General features: G+C 43.9%; 2 protein-coding genes across 5 annotated transcripts; one reads left to right on the top strand and one right to left on the bottom strand.

Moving 5' to 3' along the window:
- Positions 1 to 7,466: 7,466 nt before the first annotated feature.
- Positions 7,467 to 15,084, bottom strand: LOC123504470. Its single transcript, XM_045254995.1, has 3 exons — positions 14,792 to 15,084; positions 9,140 to 9,259; positions 7,467 to 8,550 (listed from the first exon to the last, which is right to left on the bottom strand). Exons 1-3 carry the CDS (start codon positions 15,082 to 15,084, stop codon positions 8,160 to 8,162), a joined length of 804 nt encoding a protein of 267 aa, XP_045110930.1. The 3' UTR covers positions 7,467 to 8,159.
- Positions 14,020 to 25,376, top strand: LOC123504471 (40S ribosomal protein S18). 4 transcript variants are annotated; one of them, XM_045254996.1, is made up of 5 exons: positions 14,020 to 14,102; positions 20,522 to 20,588; positions 21,681 to 21,866; positions 23,210 to 23,311; positions 25,183 to 25,376. In XM_045254996.1, exons 1-5 carry the CDS (start codon positions 14,038 to 14,040, stop codon positions 25,348 to 25,350), a joined length of 588 nt encoding a protein of 195 aa, XP_045110931.1. In that variant the 5' UTR covers positions 14,020 to 14,037; the 3' UTR covers positions 25,351 to 25,376. The 4 variants fall into 4 exon arrangements, with proteins under 4 accessions (XP_045110931.1, XP_045110935.1, XP_045110932.1 ...); XM_045255000.1 differs by lacking the exon at positions 14,020 to 14,102 and adding an exon at positions 15,049 to 15,104 and having other exon boundaries at positions 20,525 to 20,588; XM_045254997.1 differs by lacking the exon at positions 14,020 to 14,102 and adding an exon at positions 15,049 to 15,104.
- Positions 25,377 to 25,700: the final 324 nt, after the last annotated feature.

The raw sequence follows: 25,700 nt of genomic DNA, 5'->3' as shown, positions 1-25,700 counted from the left end.
TGCCCCGAGTGAGGAAGCCCAACCTACACTCCGACCGTGGACAAGATTCGAACCCGTGCGCTTGGAGACCCCTCGGACCCCAAAGCACGCATGGTTCCGCTGTACCTCTCCCTCTCCTTATCTTTTCACCGGTCTTCCTCCACGCCATTAAGTCATCATCGTTAACAGACACCCTTTGACTGACTTCCTGGCCACTGACCGATACTAGGACACTATTTCAGTAGAGTCTCATGTCTTGTCCTTAGATTGGGATGTCAATTTTGCCTTCGCCAGAAAGCCTTAACCCCTTCAGTACCATGACGCGTTTCCATATTCATTCTGGTTACTGTTTGGTGATTTTATACAGCTTTAGAAACTCATGTGGGGGATTAATATAGTTAAGACTCTGGCCATTATTCTTTTAACTTCCATAGACCCTTTCTAATGTAAATAAAATTGTCTAATCATACCTAAAACTCAAGGTAAAAATGCGTCCCAGTACGGAAGGGGTTAAGATGTACTTCCGTAAATGACATGAGTTTCTGCGGTACTGTCAGGTGTTTGTACCAGTATTTCACGATCCAGGTGTGTATGCTCCAATATTCCCAGGTGTGTGTTAGCTTTGTTATCTCCAAGTCCGTTTCGATCACATGTTTCCTCAATTTATCACGGCTCGGAGCAACAAAGCATTCTCAGTGACCAGCCAGAAAGAAATCCACGTGTCTTAACCCCATCAGTACTGAGGCGCATTTTTTCCATGAAATTGGGGTGTGATTAGATGATTTTATGTACACCAGGAAGGGTCTATAGAGGACAAAAGACTAATGACCAAAGTCTTTACTGTTTTAGTCCCAACATTAGATTCTGAAGCTGTATAAAATCACCAAATAGTAAGCAGAATGAGTATGAAAACGCGGCATGGTACTGAAGGGGTTAACCAGCAGCCAGTCTCCACCACCATCATACTGCTCCTTGATCCGGCTCATTTGCAGGACAGTAGGTGAAGACATCTGTCCCTGGCTTTTGGATGACTCTTTTGGACCTTTTAGGGAACCTGCAGTTATAGTGGGCCTCTTCTTCTAAGATTTTGTTGCCCATGTCAGCATAAAGAAAAAAAAAAATCAAGGACCTGCAGTGTATTTCGTGAGCATCTCTTTACAGTTAGCATTGATATGTATCTATTTCATTTCATTTGTTGTGCTTTTTTAACTAAATGTGTGTGTGTGTGTGTGTGTGTGTGTGTGTGTGTGTGTGTGTGTGTGTGTGTGTGTGTGTGTGTGTGTGTGTGTGTGTGTGTGTGTGTGTGTGTGTGTGTGTGTGTGTGTGTGTGTGTGTGTGTGTGTTTATTTCTAATTATGCAGCAAAAATCTTTTTAGAGTGATTTTCTGTTGTTATTGTTGTTGTTGTTGTTGTTGTTGTTATGTCCATTTTTTTCGTGTTTACCTCCTCCTCCTCCTCCTCCTTTTTCTCCTCCTCCTCCACCACCAACATACTTAAAAATCTGTCAACACTCCATTCGATCACCAGCCTTCCCTCCAAGTGTTTATTTACCATTAGAAGGTTAAGAGATGAAGTCAGCATGTGAATCTTGTCTTTGCATTCTCATTGACAACTGCATTTCCAAACAGACACTCCACATTACAAATTATTCGCCATTAACCTTCACCATGAATAGCATTTGTGTAAGACATCTCAAGAGGACAACTGTTTCTTATGTCACCTTACGTCAGCAGCTTTTCCGTGCCTAAGATCCGCATTCCCAGAAAAACTGCCCAGCGAGACAGACTGGCGAGGCATTCCACCCAATCTTTCCTCGTCTCGATTCAAGATAAAGTTTGTGTCTTGTCAAAGATCTCCATTAGTCTGTCATGCGTCCTGTTGGCTGATTTGCTCGTCTATCTATCTATCTATAACTCCTCTCTCTCTCTCTCTCTCTCTCTCTCTCTCTCTCTCTCTCTCTCTCTCTCTCTCTCTCTCTCTCTCTCTCTCTCTCTCTCTCTCTCTCTCTCTCTCTCTCTCTCTCTCTCTCTCTCTCTCTCTCTCTCTCTCTCTCTCTCTCTCTCTCTCTCTCTCTCTCTCTCTCTCTCTCTCTCTCTCTCTCTCTCTCTCTCTCTCTCTCTCTCTCTCTCTCTCTCTCTCTCTCTCTCTCTCTCTCTCTCTCTCTCTCTCTCTCTCTCTCTCTCTCTCTCTCTCTCTCTCTCTCTCTCTCTCTCTCTCTCTCTCTCTCTCTCTCTCTCTCTCTCTCTCTCTCTCTCTCTCTCTCTCTCTCTCTCTCTCTCTCTCTCTCTCTCTCTCTCTCTCTCTCTCTCTCTCTCTCTCTCTCTCTCTCTCTCTCTCTCTCTCTCTCTCTCTCTCTCTCTCTCTCTCTCTCTCTCTCTCTCTCTCTCTCTCTCTCTCTCTCTCTCTCTCTCTCTCTCTCTCTCTCTCTCTCTCTCTCTCTCTCTCTCTCTCTCTCTCTCTCTCTCTCTCTCTCTCTCTCTCTCTCTCTCTCTCTCTCTCTCTCTCTCTCTCTCTCTCTCTCTCTCTCTCTCTCTCTCTCTCTCTCTCTCTCTCTCTCTCTCTCTCTCTCTCTCTCTCTCTCTCTCTCTCTCTCTCTCTCTCTCTCTCTCTCTCTCTCTCTCTCTCTCTCTCTCTCTCTCTCTCTCTCTCTCTCTCTCTCTCTCTCTCTCTCTCTCTCTCTCTCTCTCTCTCTCTCTCTCTCTCTCTCTCTCTCTCTCTCTCTCTCTCTCTCTCTCTCTCTCTCTCTCTCTCTCTCTCTCTCTCTCTCTCTCTCTCTCTCTCTCTCTCTCTCTCTCTCTCTCTCTCTCTCTCTCTCTCTCTCTCTTCTCTCTCTCTCTCTCTCTCTCTCTCTCTCTCTCTCTCTCTCTCTCTCTCTCTCTCTCTCTCTCTCTCTCTCTCTCTCTCTCTCTCTCTCTCTCTCTCTCTCTCTCTCTCTCTCTCATAGGTGGATACTGTGAACTTTCTTCTGACTCAGTTGTGACCTCCCTGAATGTTTCCCTTTATGTTTCACATGACAACTCTCTTCCTTCACGCTGCACTACATGCTCCCAATACACCCACACCTTTCACTCAAAATTCACAATTAAAAGTGTCAACTTTAAGACCAGCCTCGGAATTCCCTTCTGTGGACGGAACCAGAAATGTCTTAAGGTCAGACTGGTCTGGTATCGACTCCAAGTGTCTTCATACCTTTTTTTTCTACTTTCGTTTCTGCAACATTTTGCGGACTTAGATTTTTTTTTTTTTTTTCTTCCATCTGTGGATAGATAAGAGATTATTTGTTTCGACAGAAAACAACCGTTGCTGGTTATTGGATTAAATCGCCGTGGTACAGTGGAACCATGCGTGCTTTGGGGTCTGAGGGTTCTTCAAGCGCATCGGTTCGAATCCTGTCCACGGTCTGAGTGTAGGTTGGGCTTCCTCACTCGGGGGAACGGTTTCCTAGCAGGTGGGCTTTGAGATAGGAGGTACCCCAAAAAGTATCTCCTTTAGCCCATAAATTCCCGTGAAAAGCCCACATGGTATAAATTAAAAAATAATATTGGGAACAAATGCCCGATGTTTGGAGCTCGTCGAGGAACATCTACGCATTAGGAAGTAGCTCTGATAAAAACTTATTTCTTATAATCACTGATGCTTATCAAAGATAACAAGTAACGCACTAGTCGGTGAGAATTAAATGTAATGAATAAATATTCCATTGTTTGACTTACGCACACCGTCACCTTGGCACGCACACTGCTGCCGCGCTGTGCATCGCTATGGCTCCGTGATGCAAGGAAAGAATCTCGGACAGGCAGCTTGGTCGCTAAGCCACACGCTGCGGGGCGAGGCGGGATGGGCGGTTATCACCAGGATGACAAATAAAGGTGAAAAAAGTTATCTGGTTTTTTAACTCATTATCATTCATTAACCAGCTATAAGCGGATGGACAGTGAGTGCCCTTGTTAGGCGTATCAGCGGCGCCAGATGTATCATGGGATCTCAGCGGGCATGATGCGGCGGCCGCGTTAAACGCCCTGCTGGACTTGATGACCCACCGCCGCCAGCAGGTGCCATCAGTAGGCTTAGCGACACACAGCAACGCATCAACAACGCCATCATCACCACCACTACCACCACCACCAGCACAGCACCACATGCATCACAGTGAGGCGGTGGCTGGAGGGCGCAGTAGTCGCTGAAGGACAGTATGGCGATGAAGTATTTCGAGTGGGAAATTAGAGAAATTTTTGAGGACATGTTTTGTTACCGTTACTGTCACTGTCACTCTGTGTAAAACTCCCTTTCCACAGCCTAGCTTGCTCCACCTGTCACGTCACCTGTGGACACCACTAGAAATTATTGAAAAAAAAAAAAAAAAAAAAAAAATATATATATATATATATATATATATATATATATATATATATATATATATATATATATATATATATATATATATATATATATATATATATATATATATATATATATATATATATATATATATATATATATATATATATATATATATATATATATATATATATATATATATATATATTGGTGTTCATTGTTTTCTTTACTTTTACCAAAGTTTTACATACAGAAATACACGCATGATATACATCTACTAGTATTACGAGGTGCACACTCTTTCATCATTTAAATTCTGTATTTGTGGTAAACATTTTAGTCTCCTTCGTGAAGTTGTGTTTTCTTCCATTTTCACCTTTCACTTTCATCAGAGGCTTCTGACCAACATGTAAGAGGAAGTAAACAAAAACTGTCACATCATGTCGGGGCGTTTCGACGCGGTCTGGAGGACACCGAGGAAGAGAGAGCAGGGCATTGACGAACGGAAGGAAGTCTGAAAGGTCGCCAGCGAAAGTTGCAGCTATACATGAGACTGACAAAAAGAGCGAGTCCCGTTCAGGTGCGAACACTTCCTCAGCTGTCTACTGTGAACAGGTGTAGGCAGGTGAGCTGCTCCCTTGAAGGCGGAAGAAATTATTGTACACGTCTATACTTAAAAACTGATAAGTGAATAAGATAAAATTGTATACAGGTACCTGTGAGCAGTTGTAATCTTGATGGATGACCTTTTGTTAACTTTGTTTGCTCCCTTTACTGCCCCGCTTTCCACACCTCTGTAGTGCCCTCCTTACTGGGCGCATTTCCATCGCAGGCGGGTATCCTCCACCCAGACGCATCACCAGGTGCTGTGGCCACTGTTGCATGGGGGGTGACGTGCTGGCTGAGTGACTAATACTTGACACACATGGAACTTTCCTCGGATTTTTTTTTTTTTTTTTTTTATGCATTAGCGTAGCTCCCTCGCCACGAGATTGTATGATTTTAATGGCTTCCCCACCAACACCATTCCTGATGGACGAGTGCTCCACACCAACAATTTTCCCAAAGGAACATAGGAAGGTGTTCCCCACTAGCATTCTTCCTTTGTTCCTTTGAGAAAATTGTTGGTGTGGAACATCCGTCCATCAGGAAAGGTGTTGGTATGGAACACCCGTATCGCTCCACAAATGTATCAGTGATGGATTGTGTTTCTTTTGTTAAGTATTGCTGCCTCTCCAGGACACCAGCCTCAGCCACCCCCGTGATTATATCTACTTTTCTTTTCTTTTTTCCATTTCCATACCTTCAGGAAATGGCGACATATATTTACGTGTCATGTATGTCGACGTGTACATAGACTCAAATGCGCGCACGTCCGGCCCTCCCTTCCCCATACACACACGATAAAAGGACTAATATTTGTTATTTTATTATTTTTTTTAAAGTCTTTATATTTCTAGTAAGATGCTGAGACAGTGTGCTTACTTATACATGCTGATAACGGGAGGAACACGTCAGAGAGAGAGAGAGAGAGAGAGAGAGAGAGAGAGAGAGAGATTATTAAAGGGCATAAAATGACTCCTTCCATTTAAAAAATATATATACACGTGTACAACAACAAAGGCGGAAAGTGTGAGCGAGAAAACGAACTCCACAAGTCACACGCCAATCATAACTAGACACGCACGTGTTGACTGATGGCATGTGTTCTTAAAGTAGCGCCTTGACATCCCTATAGGGTACTGAAAGCGGTGTATCGGGGTATCCAAAAAGGTATCCTGAAAAGTATTGATTATTGATCTTGTGCACTGAATGGTGAGTAAAGCAAGACAGGAGACAGGCCCATGCAGCTCACAAGCCAAACAAAAATCCTTCAGAATGAGCACAAATTGTTGTGTACACTAATGTAATGTGGAAAGCAATCTGACAGTGAGGAAATGTTTTGTGTAAGAACCATACTTTATTCATTTATTAACTGGAAATAAAATAAAAACTCCATATAATGTTGGTGTAAGTTCATAGCCGCGTTGTTGTTTTTTTCTTTTTTTACAGGAAACCAAAATTTAGAAGTCAAGAGTAGTGGTCTCATCAATGGATCAGGGTGACTTGGATTGAACTTTGTGGTATTGGTCTGAGGGGAGCTGTATGGTTTCTCAGGAATATCATGCACGTGACGTAAAGCAGCCAAGACAACACCTTCCTGGTGAAACACGAGCACGGCACACTGGCGTCCAATTCACAAAGTGTAGCTGCATGAACGTGTTCCAGAACGAGGCACTCATTGTGCTTGCCGGAGTAATTCAAACTGTGTTTCCAGCTGGTGCTGAAAAGTGGAAAAGTCTGGCGAGAGGGGCTGCTGCCTCGCTCTTCCTCCGCCCCTCCCTTCACCCCGCCTATTCTGGCTGCCTCACCTCACCGCCCACCGAGTGCACGCGCACCGAGCTCCTTTCTCCTCACAGTTCGTTCCTTATCAGTGCCGCGCTGCAAGGAAATATTTGGAAATGTTGCTGATGGGGGAGACGTTAACAAGATAACAGCAAAATTTGCCTTTACAATACATTATTTATTGCTTTACTCATCTCCCTTTGTGCAGGTGTGAGGGACACTGGTCCACCTGATACTTAGTCCCTCGATAGCGGATCTGCTCTTAATTTGCACCTCCACCACGTGCGGAGGAGGAGGAATATTGATGGAGCGGAGCTTTCAGTTGTCATAATAAAAAGAAAATAGAAGACAAAAGAATAAAAGAAAAGGCTACAACTTGCTTGTCTCCTAAAAGTATCTTCCCTCGCTGGCAAGGTGGGAGCCTAGATGTGGCCCTTTCTCCTGAAGCCAGCCAGCTGCAGCCTCCTTTCCCCAGGAGCCAGCCAGCTGCAGCCTCCTTTCTTACCTCTCCTGGCAGGGAAGTGTAAGGGACGCTGCCAAGCGGCACCACGTGGCGAGGACGTGAACATGGCGTGAGGCACCCGTGCCCTCCGTGTCATTATGTCACCTCCTTGAAGCACCTGTCGTGCGGTCATCCTTTGCCTCTCAAGACTCACGCCAGGGCTCAGGCGTCCTCATCAGACCCCAGCAGGGAGATATCCCCACACCACTTCCCTTCATACTCTTTTTACATCACCTCTTGGAAATGCAGAATGATACGTTCATTAGAAAAGAAATTTTATTATAATTGCATAAACGTGCATAAACAATATATATATATATATATATATATATATATATATATATATATATATATATATATATATATATATATATATATATATATATATATAACTTAAATCAGTAACATACAAAAATCACCCTACCACTACCAAAAATAATTAATCACATCCCATACAATATGCATGAATCTATGCGGAGGGTGTGGTCGCCCGCCGCTTTGGTCCAGGGAGAATGGGGGTGAGGGGAACCACAGGTGACGCGGAAGGGAGTTAGGGTCAGGGGTATATATATGTGAGGACAATTTTGCCTAATACACCTGTAGTGCCGGGACAACGATGCTGGTTTGCAATATGCATTACTTAGGGTTACTATCAGGGCGCGTGCACGTGTGCTGGGGTTATGCACACGTGCACTATCACAGTCTAGATGAGAGGACCGGCCTCTGCAGGTAGCTGGGAAACCGCGGCAGACAGTGCATGGGTCTCGCCCTGGTTACGAGAATACGAGGCGGACTTGTGCATCAGGGCTGAGTCGCGGGCCATACTGCTCTCCCAGGGCAGAGACACCTTAGGCGTTGACTTCGTCCTGGTAGCGATCAGTGATGTAACTGGCGGTGTCAGTGAGGCTGTTCAGGCAGAGGTGGAGTCCAATCAGGTGATTTCTCAACGAGCCCATCACGTTGTTGACCGCCTCGCCGCCTCATCTCCTTCCAGACCAGAGTCACCGCCCTCACTGCCCTCGAAGCAGCCCTCACTCTCCCCGTCAGAGGTGCTGGACGCCATGGAGATGTTGGACAGGGTGCTCTGGCGCCGGAAGTGACCCTTCACGTTGTCTGCTGTGGTGGAGGCAGGCCCGGAGTCTGACCACCGCGTGTTGTTGATGAATGGAGAGGTGACGGTGCTGTGGTTCTCAGTGTCATCATCGTCATTGGACGTTGGGCCCCAGATAAGGTCGTTCTTGATGGAGTTGAGCACGTTGTACAGACTGTAGGGCTTGTTGTTCCCTCGCAGCATTGTTGGCACTGCGCTGGGGTTCGTAGTGGCGTCCACGTTCACGTCCAGCAGCCTGTGAGAAAAGCAGGAGCCTCATTAATCTCTCTCTCTCTCTCTCTCTCTCTCTCTCTCTCTCTCTCTCTCTGTGTGTGTGTGTGTGTGTGTGTGTGTGTGTGTGTGTGTGTGTGTGTGTGTGTGTGTGTGTGTGTGTGTGTTTGATTTTATTTATTTTATTATTTATTTATACCATGTGTGTGTTTCACTGTTTGATCTGCTGCAGTCTCTGACAAGACAGCCTGACGTTACCCTACGGAACGAGCTCAGAGCTCATTATTTCCGATCTTCGGATAGGCCTGAGACCAGGCACACACCACACACCGGGACAACAAGATCACAACTCCTCGATTTACATCCCGTACCTACTCACTGGTAGGTGAACAGTGGCTACACGTGAAAGGAGACACACCCAAATATCTCCACCCGGCCGGGGAATCGAACCCCGGTCCTCTGGCTTGTGAAGCCAGCGCTCTAACCACTGAGCTCTCTCTCTCTCTCTCTCTCTCTCTCTCTCTCTCTCTCTCTCTCTCTCTCTCTCTCTCTCTCAGTACTTCTACATCTACCTATACACAGCACAGCCCACAGGAGGCGTGGCTAATACTGACCTGCACGGCACCATGACTGTTTCGTTCATGTGGTTGACCGCCTTCACAAAGCGATCCATGGCGCACAGGATGGACTGGGACGAGAAGTCAGAGAGCTCGTCTGTCTTGTTCATCCTCACGCTGTAGCAAAGAGAGATCGTGGTTAGGTGTGACACACCACCATGAATAACAGGATCTTAATCTACTGTTCTAATGTCGCGAAGATTAAAGATTTGCAGCTACATGTCAATGTGAGAGTGAATGTAGAAGCACAATGCATGTCATGGGAATGTGAAGGACATCGTGACCACATTAGCTGTGCAACATCTTACTAATTGAAGATTTCACGAAACTATTTCACATCATTCTTCTCAGTATCGTGAGATGACTAATTAATGCGAGTCTCCCCGTCTCCCCACAATCAATAGTGCCATTCACCAATCTGTGGCAGCTCGATCATTAAAGCTACGCATACATTTGTCAATCAGAACTTCCAAAGCTGTATCACTATAATCACTGGTCCTCGGTTCCTCATCGGTAATGTTTCCATTTAAAGGTAAAGGAGTGAGGAATTGGAAGGAAAGAATTAGCTGTTACAAAAAGAAAGACTTGAACAATCTTAGTGTGCTGGTGAGCTGAGTGCGGCCCTGCCCCTGCGTGGTGAAGGTCTGCCTTACCTGTTGTCCTCGACCCCGGTACAGTTGTCTACTGAGTTGTAGAGCATCGTGTTGGTGGCGAGTAACACTGCTTTATGGGACATTAAGCTATTGCAAATGTTCGTTTTTCACTCTTCCTTCTGAAGTATTTTCTTATATTCTGTTACACAACAGTGCTAATCCTTTGGTTCACTTCAGGTTCACTGGTTCACCGCGAGGAATACCAGTAAGGTTCACACAAGTAGGGGAAAGTTCCGTGGTAAGTCTCAGCGCACCGCAGTCAGCGTGTGTGTACGTCCGCAGCTGAGGACTGTGTGGTGAGCAGTGGCGCGGGTGCTGGTATTTACAGACTGGCAGCCCTCCCCTTCCCCATCCCCATCCCCACCTCCTGGCCTTCCCCAGCATTCAGAACCCCCTCCCGACCCATCCCTTTACCAACTCCCCCTTCGTATCCTCATCTCCGCGTTCCTTTTATCAGCACCTGTATCCCCACCCCTCCTCCCACGCCCTGTATTAGCCATCACCCACCAACCACGTGCACTTCCTCACGCAACCACTGCACAAATTCAGAAGGCAAGGGATGAAGTGTGGGGGGGAAGGATGCTATCGTCATCAGTTATAGCCACACAAAAGTCATCCAGATCTCCCAGGTGTATGTGTGTGTGTGTGTGTGTGTGCCAAGTCTGAAATATAAGTGTTACAGATTGGCACAAATTTGTACTCTTGGTGATGGAAGAATGTAAAATTTCTTCCTCAGAAAATAAAAAACAATATTTTCCAGGAAGAGCCACACAGTGTTTACAGGCCCACACACACACACACACACACACACACGGCCCGGTAGCTCAGTGGTTAGAGCGCTGGCTTCATAGCCAGATGACCGGGGTTCGATTCCCCGGTCGGGTGGAGATATTTGGGTGTGTCTCCTTTCACGTGTAGCCCCTGTTCACCTAGCAGTGAGTAGGTACGGGATGTAAATCGAGGAGTTGTGACCTTGTTGTCCCGGTGTGTGGTGTGTGCCTGGTCTCAGACCTATCCCAAGATCGGAAATAATGAGCTCTGACCTCGTTCCGTAGGGTAACGTCTGGCTGTCTCGTCATAGACTGCAGCAGATCAAACAGTGAATTACACACACACACACACACACACACACACACACACACACACACACAGAACCCAAAACGAGACTTCTCACGAATTTATACATTAAGATCGTTCTCTCACCACTAACTGACTTTCTTTTAATTTTGAAGAAACGACGATCAGGTTAAAAATGTAGCCAGAATACAATAGAACGTGCAAGTGTTAGGTTAATCTGGAGTGGATTGGAACAAGTTACAATTCGGCAGGAATGCATACTGCTCGAATACCAACACTGCCTACCATTATATACTGTACTTATCGACTTGACCACTCTTCATCTTCCATTTCCTCCCAGTATTATTGAGCACTCTTGTTACTCTTGCTGCTGTCGCCACCACTACATTCAAGGAGTTTATTACTCTACACTGCTCCTCTTCTACCACATTAAGCTTTTGGGCACCTCAGTTTATGTTAACTTTATTCCTTGGCCAGTCTTCTATGAAATATCAAATTAATGGCTAGTACTGCTTCACGCACGAATACCAGTCTGACCCATGCCAGGTGCAGGTCTGGTCCAGCCCACCTTGCCGCCTTAACTGATGGCAGGTTCTTATCCCCAGGTCAGGTCAGAAGGCACCTTCTATGGGTGGTTCCGCCAGAGTCCCATCAGCAGACTATAGAGGCGATAGGCATGGGTTTTATCAAACTCTGTAGAGGACCTGCATTGATAGATATTGGATAGACAAACAGGCAGAGCCATTCATGCAGGCAGACACGCGCATACGTGTATGCTATACATGAAAAATTCATGTACATGTACTACATAAATTAAGGAATATATGTATATCCTGCATACGTCTTCCATTATGCATGTGGCTTTTTGTCTTTGTACACGCTGTTATCGCCAGACTTTCACAACTCTCGTCACGAAGCAAGACAGTGATTGCGATAACGAACGTACTCGAGGGAAGAAAGTTATGAAGTGAGCATTTATAGTTCTTGACTTCGTCTGACCTTCAGTTACTTCACAATTACGGAGTCTCGCCCAGATAAGCCACGATAGTAACAGACGTGGTAGCGGCGGAAGAGGCGGGCACCACTTAGTAACCTGCCTCCTTCTCCACAAGTAGGTGGGTAAAAATAATCGGTCGTGATAAACCACCAAGTTGCAGGTCACCTTATGGGAAGCTAAATATACACTACTGTCGCGCTTATCACCACGCCACTATCGGCTGACCTGACGCGGTACATGTAATATTGTCTGGGAGTTTCATTCATGGGTACGGGTCGCTGTGCCGGAGGTTGCCCATGGTGTTAGCCTTGTGAGGGGCGCACGTTGTTGTAACTGCCTGTCCTTCCTGTGACGCTTCAAGTGACTTTGTAGCAGTTAGAGACACGTGTGGATAGAGACGGCGCGTGTTTGCTGCAGTGAGGTATTCAGGCCACGGTTGTGTGTACGTACGTGTGAGTGCCTGCGCGTGTGTGTGTGTGTGTGTGTGTGTGTGTGTGTGTGTGTGTGTGTGTGTGTGTGTGTGTGTGTGTGTGTGTGCTTGTTTAAGTGTGTAATTCACCTCGGTCGTCTGCTGGTCACCCAGTCAGTTTTCCCCATTACGGAGCGAGCTCAGAGATCATAGACCGATCTTCGGGTAGGACTGAGACCACAACACACTCCACACACCGGGAAAGCGAGGCCACAACCCCTCGAGTTACATTCCGTACCTATTTACTGCTAGGTGAACAAGGGCCACACATTCAGAGGCTTGCCCATTTGTGTGTGTGTGTGTGTGTGTGTGTGTGATTCACCTCGGTCGCCTGCTGGTCACCCAGCCAGTTTTCCCCATTACGGAGCGAGCTCAGAGTTCACAGACCGATCTTCGGGTAGGATTGAGACCACAATACATTCCACACACCGGGAAAGCGAGGCCACAACCCCTCGAGTTACATCCCGTACCTATTTACTGCTAGGTGAACAGGGGCCACACATTAAGAGACTCTGCATGTCTCCATCTGTATGTCAATGTGTGTGTGTGTGTGTGTGTGTGTGTGTGTGTGTGTGTGTGTGTGTGTGTGTGTGTGTGTGTGCTCACGATAACCTCAGCCTGCCGGTTGGGTCCTTGCGAGCAGCCTTGAGCAGGGCCTTTCACGGTGAGCTCTGGACACCATGGGGAGACGTGTACATGTGGCTACGAGGGAAGACAGACAACGCTTGCTCACCCACACAGCCTGCCATTCACTCTTTCCTTCAGCCCGCACCTTCAAGGCCCTCAACCTGTCCCTGAACACACGTCAAGCTAGCATATGTATCGTAGAAATCCAATCCATCTGTGCTTTCTTTCTTTCAACACTCATTGTCTTTCCCTCTTTCCCTGAATCTTTCTACTCATAATCGTCTCGCTTTGTTTCTGTCCTTTACCTCCCTTCTGTCTTTCAGCTTTAGTTTCCCTTTGTATCTCATTGTTTTAATGTCTCTTTACTTGTATATCTGTCTTTTTCTCTGTCTCTCGCTTTGTCAGTCGATCACTTTGTTCTCACACCCCACATCTGTCAAATTGACCTCTATCATATATCCAAGAAAACTCTACGGATGTGTCATTTCACATTTCCCACTCATAACCTTGGCACCCATCTCTCTCTTCCTTTCTTCCGAGCCCCGTCTGACCACTTGCATCCTCGGAAGGTTACTTAAGCCAGTCTAAAGTTATACGCACATAAATAATTGGTTAGATTTGTCTCTATCTTAGCTGACTTCAGACATTCAGCGTTTTTTTCAGGGTTTAATGAAGAGTTTTGTCGTGTAGTGAATGTAGGTCCCCGTGGTGATGGAAATATTGGGTAAACATTGTAGCCTTCCTGTCTTATGGTTGTGGTGGTGGTGGTGGTGGTGAGAAAGAGGTGCTGTGGAGGGTGGTGACGCGACTGGTGCACAGTATAGGTGGTGTGACTGGTGGTGAAGGCACGGATCGTATTGTGGGTGGTGATGGGACGTAATGGTGGTGTGATGGGTGGTGGTGGTGGTGGTGAGAGTACATAGTGGTGGTGAGGGTACGTAGTGATGGTGGTAGTGGTGGTGGTTACAATCAAGGTAATTTTTTAAAGAGTATTGAAGTAGAAGAAGAGAGGAAACAAAGGAAAACACACACACGCACACACACACACACACACACACACACACACACACACATGTATATCCGCCATCCACGCCCACATCCGCCCACAACGCCCGCTCCGACCAATACGTGGAAAAAGTGAGACAGAGAGAGAGAGAGAGAGAGAGAGAGAGAGAGCATAATCATTTCATATCACAGAACAAAGGAAAAAGTTGTAGATATGCTGGGTATCGAACAATATACATCACGAGCTACAATAACAGTGTATTTCGTATTTGTTTCTCAATAACTGAACACTCTTATCAATGTTTGGCGAGGAGGGTGAGGCTGCAGGGAGTTGGGGGGAAGCTGCAATGGTGGGAGTGAAAGGGCTTGTGAGCTGGGGAGTGAAAGGCTCTTGAGGTGAGGGAAAGGGCGTGCTGGGGGCTGGGGAGTGAAAGGTCTTGAGGCTCAGGGGTGAAGGGGTTGTGTATGGAGCAGGGGTGGCTGGTAGGGGGACTAGGGACTATATAAAAAGAGGCGGTTTTCTGCGTCAGTTGATGAAAGGTGGTGGCTATGACTGTGTGTTAGGGTGACTCAATGTTTTCTACGTGAACTTACGGGGTTTTCCATGCAGCGCTACCAATGTGACAGCCGGCCGAGCTTAGTTCTGTCACCTTTCCCTTCCCTTTACTTCATGCCCCTAAATTCTTCAAAGTCCCTGTAACTTATAGCACTGACAACCCAACACCTACCAGACTCAAAACACTCGTGTCAGACCTGTCAGAACCAGCGCCGCTACTCGCAGCTGCACAACATGACCGCGCCTAACGCCCTTCACTGCCTACCTCTGGCTGCCGTAGGTGCAGGTGAGCTTGGATCCTCGCTGTTGCTTGAACATGGTTGTCCTTGAGGTCGTTGCCGAGTAACCTGATGTTCTTATCTTATCTTGTCCACCTCGCAGGTCGGAGCTCCACTGCTGCTGCCACTCTCGAGGACCACTCGGTCTTACTGTTGGAACGCTCGGGTTCCTGAGTCTCGTCGGGTCCACACCGCGGCGCTCACTCTCTGTCGAAGGAACGGGTTCAGACGGAACTTTTGTAATCAAAGTTTCAGTGTCATGACTGAAACAAGTTTCCATTTAAATGGTTTACTACTTTAGTAAGTCAAATATTCGTGCGTATATTTTTATAAATATATTATTATTGGTTTATTAATGCTTATCACCTACAGAGATAAGAAAAATATTCAAAGTAACGCATATTGCCAGAGTAATGATTTGGTGAATGCAGAAATGCACTGCTGTAAGTCTGCGAGTTCGCTTGTGTGTCCCTGGCTACTCACGAGCCTCATCAGCTGAGGTTAAGCGAGCGCTGGTTGGTTCAGGCCAGAAAGGGGCGTAGCCAGGAAAGGTCTATTGATCTCAGTGAAAGCTTCATTCATGCCGGGATGCAGCTCCAGGACGAGCTCTTCCTAGCTGTTGCCTTATTGATGGTCGTGCATATACCCCCTGGATCATGGATGCCACAAGGCCACGCGCACACTAGTGGGTCAGGTCAGGAGGGCCTGCAGATGCAACCAATAACAATCATTTAATCTCATTTGTTTCCACTCACAAATATGTCACGATTGAGTGTACGAGTGGTTAATTTGTTCACCACAAGGAAAGTAAATGTCACTTACTACTTTTCACTGATATTATCATTCTTTCTCTCTTTCTGCCTCTAAATTATTTCCACGCCCACAGACTTCTAACCACAGGTAACATTACACAAGTCATCATGTTCTAAATCAATAATGTTCCCAGTTATCTGTATCAAGGCCTTTCTGGTTCATAATCATAGGCTACTCTCTCTCTCTCTCTCTCTCTCTCTCTCTCTCTCTCTCTCTCTCTCTCTCTCTCTCTCTCTCTCTCTCTCTCTCTCTCTCTCTCTCTCTCTCTCTATGTGTGTGTGTGTGTGTGTGTGTACACATAGGATAAATTGAAGTAAACTAGCAAAGGACAATAAAAAAAACTATTAAACAGTTAGATGCCAGTCCCCGAACAGGGCCGAAAGACTTGGCCCCCACCCCCCAAAAAAAGGGATAAATACCTCCCTTTTAAATGAGGTCGGGTCATTTGTAGACGGAAATACGGATCGAAGCAGGCAGGGAGTTCCAGAGTTTACCGGAGAAAGGGATGAATGTCTGAGAGTACTGGTTAACTCATGCTTTGGAGGTGAGGAAAACTGGTAAAGATGACTCAGAACGCCTAACTTCATAGAATCTGTTTCAGTAAGAGATGAGATGTGAAGTTTCCAGTTTAGATTATAAGTAAAGGACAGACCGAGGATATTCAGTGTAGAAGAGGGAAAGTTGAGTATCATTGCAGAAAAGGGGATAGTTGTCTGGAAGGTTGTGTCGAGTTGATAGATGGAGGAATTGAGTTTTTGAGGCATTGAACGCTAGTAAGAAAAGATCAGAAGTCAGGCGTTCTGTGGCGTCTCTGCGTGATCAGTTGACTTCCCTGAAGGGTTGGTCGTCTCTGAAAAGACGTGGAAATGTGTAGGATGGTATCATCAGCGTAAAAGTGGATACGGCAAGAACTTTGGTTTAGAAGATCATTGATGAACAATAAGAAAATGGGTGACGGTACAGAACCCTGAGGAACACCACTGATAATAGATTTAGGAGAAGAACAGTAGCCGTCTACCACAGCAGTAATAGAACGGTCAGAGAGGAAACTTGAGATAAAGTTGAAAGACGGATAGAAGCAATAGGAGCGTAGTTTTGAGATAGAAGTTTTGTGACACTCTCTCAAAAGCTTTCGACATGTGTAAGGCAATAGCAAAAGTTTAATCAAAATCTCTAAAAGAAGATAGCCAAGACTCAGTAAGGAAAGCCGGAAGATCATCAGTGGAGCGGCCTTGACGGAAGCCATACTGCAAAACTTTCCTTCTTCGTACAGTCAGCATTATGAGGAAACATGTAGCCAGAATGGCTTCGCCGTTCAGCGGCACAAAAAAGCTACATGTGCCTCTGTTACTAAGATGAATGAGACACGCCAAAAACAGGACACAGGAAGACCCAAGGTAATAATTGTTGGAGGGCTGCATTTCCTAGTGGCTAAAGATCACTTTATTCATTACGTTACTAGCGCCAGCGCATTACTTCTTCATGGGCAGCTTTCCAAGGTATCTCCCTCCAAATCTGCCACAAATAATACTCCTGCAGGTGTAGTCTGTTATATCCATCAGTTCAATGTCACTAAGGTCATCCACAACATCATTACGGGGCTGATAAATCTTGAGTAGGTGGGTTTGAGCTTTTTAGCGGTCGGCCATCTTTGATGAGCTGGTCTTAAGTGTAACTCTCAACTTTAAGACACCTCCGGACGTGTCTCAAATCTTAAGATCAACTCTAAGCACAACTCGGGAGGTCAAGCACATCTTTTTAAGACTAAGAGTTCGTCTAAGGCAAACTTACATACATAAAGAATCTTTGTTAATATCCCCACAGTTCCTTCCTATTTCTTTTTTAACCCTTTAATTACCATGACGCGTTTTTATATCCATTCTGGCTAATATTTGGTGATTTTATACAGCATCAGAAACTTATGTTGGGATTAGAATAGCGAAGACTGGGCATTAATCTTCTGACCACCATAGACCCTTCCTACTGCCAATAAAATCGTCTAATCATACCTAAAAATCAAAGTAAAAATACTTCTCAGTACTGAAAGGGTTAACATTATTTTTTTTTCTCATGCTTCAATCCATTATTTCTTAGTTTTATTATGGCTATGGATCTGAAGAATTTTGCTCATGTTCCTTTTGTTATAACCTCTATACCACTTAAATACTTCTATCAGGCTTCCTCTTAACATAAGTCTCTCAAAGGAATACAAATTTAACAGCTTCAGTCTCGCTTCATAAGGAATATCTCTTATCCTCTGTATCCTTTTAGACATTCTCCTTTGCACTGATTCTAATACACCTATATCCTACCTATAATGTGAGATCCGAACCTGTACCACATAATCTAGATGCGGTCTGACCAGCGCCAAATATAACTTTAATATTACCATGTTCACTCTGCTTACTATTTGGTGATTCTATACAGCTTCAGAAACTCGTATGGGGATTAAACTAATGAAGACTGGCCATTAATTTTCTGACCTCCATAGACTTTTCTTGTAATGTAAATGAAAGCGTCTAATCACACCTAAAACTCGCGGTAAAAATGCGTCCCAGTACTGAAGGGGTTAATATTACCTCGGAACTTCTACTTTTAACACATCTAAAAATGAATCCTAGTAATTTTTTCGTCGTATTTGTAGCCTCTATGCATTGTTTTTCTTGGAGATTTAGACTAAGATCGGAGCTAACTGTAACTCCCAATTTTCTCTCATATAAACCTACCAGGGCCTCGTTGGTTTATCGTGTACCTATTATGTGGACTCCTTCTTCCCTATGCTAAGTACTTTGCATTTGCTAGTGTTGTACTGCACTTGCCATCTCTCTGTCCATGCGTTCATCCTATCCAAATCTTCCTAAAGGCGATGGCATCCGAATCTGACCTAATTAATCTACCTATATTCGTGTCATCCAATTTAAGAGTGGTGTGAAAAGCATCGGCTGCTTCCTTTCTCACGTCAGTACACGAGTAAATGAGCAAGTGTCTATGAATACGGGCCTGAGTCAGTTTACCCGATAGTGGCGAGCGGCGGTGAGTATGTTCAAAGAAAATGCCTTCAGGGGTATCTTAGGTAGAGTCTGGAGGTGGTCAATGATGGAATTCGATGTCGCTCCTGTTGAAATTGGACAGTGTAGGATTGAAGGCTTATCTGCTATACTGTTCAGGAACTTGTCCAATCTTCTCTTGAAAGCCTGTGTGCTGGGTCGAGGTAGGTCTGTAATATATATGTCTTTTTTGTATGTAAGCGGTGAAAACTGACCAAGAGCAATAGAAAGTTAAACAAAAAGGCCCATTTAGTTGCCTGTCCCCCGAGAGAGACTGCCAAAAGAGAGGGATAAATGTCTTGAACCCTCCCTCTTGAATAAGTTCAGGTCATGGAAGATGAAAACACGGAAGCAGGCAGGGAGTTCCGGAGTGTACCAGAGGAAGGTATGAATGATTGAGAGTACTGGCTAACTCTTGCGGTGGACAGTAGTAGTGACAGGAAGAAGAAAGCCTTGTGCAGCTAGGGAAACAGTTGAAGAGCCTCGACATATCCTTTAAGAGTGGTATATGTCTCTGTAACTCGATTTTGCATAAAGGTGGACAGAGTAGTGGTGAGAGAAAGAAGAAAGCCTTAATGCGCAGCGAGGGAGACAGTTGAATTAAGATCGAGTCTCGGCATCTTTAGCAGTGGCAGTTCTGTACGTGCATGTCCTCGATCCTCGCACCCATCTTACCAACCCTGGATCTTGATGTGCATCCTGTCTGTTCTGGGAGGGGTTTGTCACTGCTGCCTCGAGTACCTTCCTGACACAATATAACGCCATTTTCAGAAACACTTCCCTCTCTCACGGCGACCAATTTTAAGAGCCACAGGAACAATTAACCTAGTTTTAAAGATAATATGTCCTCTTGGTAATGCAGAAACCTTGTTAACATGGCACTAAAAATACAGATCGAAACACACTTAAAAATCAGTGTATAACTTAATTCAACTAGAGCCATTTGAAAATAGTGCAGGTTAGGCGCAGAAGAGTTTCAGAATATGGGCCATAGTGCTCTCTTCGCCCGTGTATGATGTATTCCAAACCCCTATAATACTGCAGTGGCTATATATTGTGTCAGTGAAGACCCTCTGCATTTGTTCATCCGGTGTGTATTTTATTCTATGAGGGCATCACATCTAACGTACATATTCCTTCCTAGAGGCGACTACAGAGCAAGGAGGCATTCCAACTCTGCCACATATCATTTTCGAAGGTCGCAGAGACAACTATAGCCGGATTTTCAAGACAGTTTATCCTTTTAATACGCTAAAAATATTGACCATCTATTACCAGAACCAAAAAAAATACTCTTAAAAAACACGGGTATCTTTAACTAGAGCCTTTGGAAAGCAGTGATGGTGAGAGAGCTGATCATTTCTGAATAAAGGCAAGATTTCCCCGCATGAATCTACAGTAATATATCATAAAATAGGACAGACACCAAACAACTCTCACACCACATACTATTCAGGATTTGTTGTATTTTACGAACTCATAGAAATTATAATATGTACAAAACTTCTCGTCATGTCAAAAAAAAAAAATTAATGTAGGTGAGTGGTACATATTTTCCAAGGTTCACTGTCGAGGCTGCTCTCTCTCTCTCTCTCTCTCTCTCTCTCTCTCTCTCTCTCTCTCTCTCTGTGTGTGTGTGTAGGAGTAACTTACACATAAAAATAATATAATGAAGCACAAACATACAACATTACTTGTTTATAAGAAAAATATTATCTATAATGTGGAATGCCTTTTGTATCTATTCACATTTCTTGTCCTTCCTATCTTTATCCTTCCATTCCTGACCTATCATCCTTTCTCTTTCATCTCAAATGTTCATCACAAACCTATTAATAAGTGGTAAATATTTTCCAGCAGCCATTATCAAAGTGAGACATCGCAACGTCCACAACACTCCTTCCCTCACTTCGCCGCCAAGATGGTACGTAAACCTACAGCCTTTCTCCAAATTAATCCTGTGTTATCGGTGCATCCAAAGCCAATCCACCGCTCAAAATTAACCACATGAAAGCCAATGAGTTCAGAATTAGTGCTGTGTCACCAGGAAATATGTATATGCTGGTGTTGAGTGGTAAATATTGGTGAAATGTGAGCGTGTGGAGGACATTGGCGGACGTTGTTTACATGAGCGAGAGAGGCAGAGTTGAGTCAGTGCTTGTTATTTTGACTTGGTGCTTGTGATGTTTGGTGATGTGTGGTGGTGAGGCAGGGTTGTGGTGATGAGGTATAATGGTGATGGTGATGATGCAGGGCTGTGGTGAAGAGATGGTGGTGGTGATGCAGGGCTGTGGTGAAGTCAGTGGTGGTGGTGGTGATGCAGGGCAGAGTGACCGAAGCTGGGTGTATAATTTCACTGTGTGTAGGAGGTGTGGTTTATTGTATAGGTGTGTGTGTGTGTGTGTGTGTTCCTTCAATCCAAGCCTCTACATGTGTGTGTGTGTAGAGGCGCAGTATTTGAAGGCAGAGTAATGAAAGCTTTCCACCTGGCTGGCTCATGTGAGGCTGCCAGACTAGAAGCTTTGGACAAGTGATGGGAATGTTGTCATGTTTTATTTATTAATTATTTACTTAAGTATATTTATTTATTTATTTATCTATTGTGGGTATTAAGATGAGGCATGTCTATTTGCTAACCTAACCTGCCCTAGCATTACCTAACCTAACCTATCCTACCCTACTCCACCCTAGCATTCCTTACCCTACCCTAACATTTATTTTTATGTAAAAGGAAAACTGAACTAGGTAACATGAACCAAGGAAAAAAAGGTTCACTCAGTTTTATGTAAGAAGGAAAAAAACTGATCTAGGGTAACATTATATGAGAAATAAGATGCCCACTTAGCTGCCAGTTCCCTTGCAAGTCCGAGAGAGTTAACCAAAAAACGGATAAATGTCCTGATAGATCACTTTCTTCTCTTATCTCTCTCTCTCTCTCTCTCTCTCTCTCTCTCTCTGTCTCTGTCTCTGTCTCTGTCTCTCTCCAATTCCTTACCTTAGTACTTTTGTGTTCCAGTCGATCATCTTGCCAGAGAAGTTCCAGCACATCCTGCGTCTGATGAACACCAACATTGATGGCCGGCGCAAGGTTATGTTCGCCATGACGGCCATCAAGGGTGTCGGTCGGCGCTACTCCAACATTGTCCTCAAGAAGGCAGACATTGACCAGACCAAGCGTGCTGGAGAACTCACTGAGGAGGAGGTGAGAGAGAGAGAGAGATGGTGATACTGAGGGTGTGAGAGACGGTGAGAGAGAGACAGACAGATGGATAGACAGAGGGAGGGAGGGAGACAGACAGTGAGAGAAAGTGTGAGACAGACAAACAGGCAGAGTGACACAGAGACAGAGATAGAGAGAGACACAGAGACAGAAACAGAAAGAGAGAGGTGTAGATGTTTATTTGTAATTAATATGTCCACTTTCTCACGGACAGAGTAGACTAGTTCGAGACACAACAGTCCTTGCATGAGAGCGTTGAGTTAGTAGGAGCAGCCTTCATCCCTAACAACACTACACCTTATTGTTTTGTTGTAGAAGTTGAAGGTAGAGGAAAGAGAAATTATCCACCTGAAAACCTCAATAAAGTGGGTTCTTCAGACTAAATATTTTGGACAAGACTATTAAGGTGAGGTAAGATAGGGTGATGTTCTTCAGACTAAATATTTCGTACAAGATTATTTTGTTAAGGTTAGGTTAGGTTAGGTAAGATATGGTAAGGTAAGGTCAAGTAAGGTTTTCCGATCTAATTATTTGTCAAGATTATTCCATTAAGTTAGGTTAGGTTTTTTTTCAGACATAATTTTAACGACATTATATCATTATGTTTGTGCTTTGTGTCTTGATGTAGTATAAGATTCTTCAGACTAACAATTTTTGACAAGACTATTTCATTGCATCTGTGTTTTATATAATGATGTACTGTAAGGTTTACCAGACAAATAATTAGTGACAAGATTATTCCATTACATCTGTGCCTTTGTGTAATGTAGGGTAAAGTTTTTCAGTGTAACAATTTCCAGCGAGATTATTCCATTGTGTGCTTTGTGTAATGGTGTAGCATAAGGTTTCTCAGACTTAATAATTAGTGACAAGATTATTCCATTACATCTATGCTTTGTGTAATGTAGGGAAAGTTTTTCAGTGTAACAATTTCCGATGAGGTTATTCCATTGTGTGCTTTGTGTAATAGTGACAATTATTCCATCACGTCTGTGCTTTGTTGTATGTAGGGTAAAATTTTCCAGACTAACAATTTCTGACGAGGTATTTTATTGTGTGCTTTGTGTAATAGTGACAAAATTATTCCATTACATCTGTGTTTTGTGTAATGTTGTTTAAGGTTGTTGGTGTGTGTTTGGCTGTGTTGTTATTACCACACTTCTCATATTTAAGCTTCTAACTCACTGTATTTCAAGTGTCAGTCTCTATGATGTGTTCTTTAATCCTAATTCATATTTAGACCCTGTATTTTAACACACTATGAGGCCTCTTGCAAAAAAAAAATTCATGTACTTCTAAATGCATTGTCTGTGTGTCCGTTTCAGGTTGAGAAGATCGTGACAATCATGAGCAACCCCCGCCAGTACAAGATCCCCGACTGGTTCCTCAACAGACAGAAGGACATCAAGGACGGCAAGTACAGCCAGGTAAGGACGCACTGTACCAACAATTATTACCTCACTTCTCATATTTAAGCTTCTAACTTGCTGTATTTCAAGTCGGTCTCTCTATGATGTGTTCTTTAGTCCTAGTTCATATTTAGACCCTGTATTTTAACACACTATGAGGCCACTTAAAAAAAAAAATCCATGTGTAAAAGTTATCTTGTATTCTTATTTATTGTATATGTAGTGAATTTTGGTTATTTGGCACATACAGTCCTTGTTTAACTTAAGTTTCTCAAGGTTCAAATGTGTGCCATATTAAGTGGAAGTGCTCTTGCCCCCTTGTTTGTGTGATCTTGCAAGGGGTTTACTGCCGTCCAACATGTTTGTAGTGTTTGGGCATGGGAAATGAGGCTAATGAGTAGTAGGAGGCAGGGTGTGGACTGTTGTACAATGGGGTTTTGGTGGTGCAGGGTGTAACAATAGACTGAAGCTTAGTGTTTGTTATTTGCAAGTGGTTATCTCTTAAGGGTATTTCATTTGTGTCTTAGAGTATTGCAGTAATAGGTAATTCAAAGTGTGCACCAGGATAATCTTCATAAAGAACAGGTTTTGTCTAGTTTATGATTTAGGGAGATGTAGGTTAAGAGGGGATCTGACCAGGGGTGTGGAGTCGGAGTTGGAGTTGCAACCTTCAAATTTCTTGGAGTCGGAGTCGCAACATTTAAATTTACTGGAGTCGGAGTCGGACTTTTGAAAATCCAACTCCACACCCCTGGATCTGATGGTAGTATTTAAGTGGTATACAGGTTATAACAAAGGGTACATCAGCAAAGGTCTAGGGATCAGTAGTTAGTTAGTTTTTTTTTTTTTTTTTTTTTTTTTTTCATGCTTCATTTCTCTTGGATTTTAAGTAATCAGAAAGACTTGAGCTTCTCTTTTATTGCCTGTAGAAAACAAGAAAAGATCAGTGTTTGATATGGATGAAGCATAACTCAACAGCTGTGTGGTTGCTGGGTAGTCCATCATTACTTTTGATTAGGGTGACACATTGTGCCCACTTGGTTAAGAGTCCCGACAGATTGCATAATGCCTGAAGAAATTACTATGTCAATATTGAAAGAAATAATTGGTAGTATTTATTTAAGGATGATTTTTACATCTTACTAGTCCTAGAAGGTTTTGTGAGTGATTTTGTTAGCCTTGTGATGTTAAGTTACTCTTTTAGTTCCTTCTCCAAGACTATATGCAATGAAATGTTGTCTGGAGAGAGTTCTATACATGATCTTGATGGATTTGCCTCTGGAATGACTATAAGGTTACTTTTAGCTTGCTCCTTTTTGTTCTGCATGATTTTTCTTATTTCAGTGACAAATTTTAGTTTTGCTGGGTATGATGTGGTCGGTGGAAAATTTAACTAATACTTTCTGCCCTATTTTGCCTGTTTTGACACTTTACTCTCCTGAAACAATGGAATTTGGTATAGAAATATGTGGGTCTTATGAATTTGTATTGGAAATTAGATTCATTACTTAACATGGTGTAAGCTGAACATTGAGTTAAAGGCAGGTGCAAGACAGAAAAAGCCTAACAGTTGAGGATGAAATTTGTTATGTAGAAATGCAAAACTTAAGATCTTGTGAATTTGTGTTGGAAATTAAGATTCACTACTTAACATAGTGTAAGCTGAGCATTGAGTTGGGGCAAGTTCAAGACGGAAAGAAGTTAATAGTTGTGAATGAATTATGGTAGGTAGATATGAAATACTTCAGATCATGTGTTATCATCATGTATGTCCAGTGACCACTGATACTTGAGTGTGTACTAATAGTTTCCTTGAGTCTGTTTTTATTGAGATCCCAGCATGTAGTGAGTCATATCCCTTTGTTCTGAAGTAAACCTTTCCCTCGCAGGTGATGTCTAACTACCTGGAAACCAAGCTGCGTGAGGACTTGGAGCGCATGAAGAAGATCCGAGCTCACCGTGGCTTGCGTCACTACTGGGGCCTGCGTGTGAGGGGCCAGCACACCAAGACCACTGGCCGCCGTGGTCGCACTGTGGGTGTGTCCAAGAAGAAGTAAACTTATCAATAAATAGTTCAACGTCATGTGGCTCCTATATTTAGACCTCTTGCTTAATTATAGAAGAAATATTTTATTGCATTTCTCTTTGATCTTCTTGGTCTTGGTCTTTTCTGAATAGTTACGTGATATTCCCTGTATGGTGATTATTAAGTTGCACTTCATGATTAGACTTTTATTCCAGCAGTAAGCTCAGATATACAAGGAAAGCTGCAAACACCTACTAACACCTCGCTATCCATATATTTTTCACCTTGCAAGGCTCCTTATTTACTCTGAATTCCTTGTTGGGTGTACTCCGCCTGCCATGGACTGGGACATTTCACAAGCTGTTTTGTGTGGACTCCACC

Source organism: Portunus trituberculatus, chromosome 16 (assembly GCF_017591435.1).
Source record: "Portunus trituberculatus isolate SZX2019 chromosome 16, ASM1759143v1, whole genome shotgun sequence".
NCBI classification, from domain to species: Eukaryota; Metazoa; Arthropoda; class Malacostraca; order Decapoda; family Portunidae; genus Portunus; species Portunus trituberculatus.
Note: the sequence above shows the minus strand (reverse complement) of the source record. Positions and strands in the feature narration are given on the sequence as shown.